The sequence below is a fragment of the Trichinella spiralis genome (assembly GCF_000181795.1).
Source record: "Trichinella spiralis strain ISS 195 chromosome Unknown Scfld1686, whole genome shotgun sequence".
In the NCBI taxonomy this organism is placed as follows: Eukaryota; Metazoa; Nematoda; class Enoplea; order Trichinellida; family Trichinellidae; genus Trichinella; species Trichinella spiralis.
In genome coordinates this window covers 1-762 of record NW_003528625.1, presented here as the reverse complement: position 1 = coordinate 762, position 762 = coordinate 1, and the positions used below count along the sequence as shown (strand labels likewise).

Here is a 762-nt window from a genome sequence, read left to right as displayed (position 1 = left end):
CAATTTTTCAACATGAATCGTCCTTTTTGTGCTTAATTGTGCAAAATAAATAGATGTATGGGGACGCGCAGTGTGGTGCCGTTGAATAGTCGCACTGTTCTCTCTTTCTCTTCGGGGTTGGAGGAACAATTGTCGATCAGTCGGTTTCGGAGCGTGCACACTGGTACCCGAAAGATGGTGAACTATGCTTGAGCAGAATGAAGCCAGAGGAAACTCTGGTGGAAGTTCGTAGCGGTGTTGACGTGCAAATCACTCGTCTGACTTGAGTGTAGGGGCGAAAGACTAATCGAACCATCTAGTTGCTGGTTCCTTCCGAAGTTTCCCTCAGGATAGCTGGCATTTGTTTGTAACAATTTTATCCGGTAGAGCGAATGATTAGAGGTGTTGGGAACGCAATGTTCTCAGCCTATTCTCAAACTTCGAATGGGTAAGCAAGGCGTTTTGCTTTGATTTTACGATGAAATCGCCCAATTAGAATGTATAAATGCCTAGTGGGCCAATTTTGGTAAGCAGAACTGGCGATGTGGAATGAACCAAAAGTCAGGTTAAGGTGCCAGACATTGGCGCTCATGAAATACCAGAAAAGGTGTTGGTCGATATAGACAGCAGGACGGTGGCCATGGAAGTTGGAATCCGCCAAGGAGTGTGTAACAACTCACCTGCCGAATCGACTAGCCCTGAAAATGGATAGCGTTTGAGCTCCAGGCCCATACCTGACCGTCTCAATTACGCACTTTTTTTTCGGAAAAGGAATCCACCACA

At 46.1% G+C, this 762-nt stretch overlaps 1 protein-coding gene across 1 annotated transcript; it reads right to left on the bottom strand.

The window, feature by feature from the left end:
• Window positions 1-136: 136 nt before the first annotated feature.
• On the bottom strand, window positions 137-655 carry Tsp_15893 (conserved hypothetical protein). Its single transcript, XM_003368893.1, has 2 exons — window positions 478-655; window positions 137-411 (listed from the first exon to the last, which is right to left on the bottom strand). The coding sequence occupies exon 2, from the start codon at window positions 293-295 to the stop codon at window positions 137-139; it is 159 nt and encodes a 52-aa protein (XP_003368941.1). The 5' UTR covers window positions 296-411; window positions 478-655.
• Between the last annotated feature and the right edge of the window lie 107 nt (window positions 656-762).

Bases quoted from the DNA above. Each gene is read 5' to 3' on its own strand.
- Tsp_15893 (XM_003368893.1), bottom strand. From the start codon at position 295: ATGGTTCGATTAGTCTTTCGCCCCTACACTCAAGTCAGACGAGTGATT.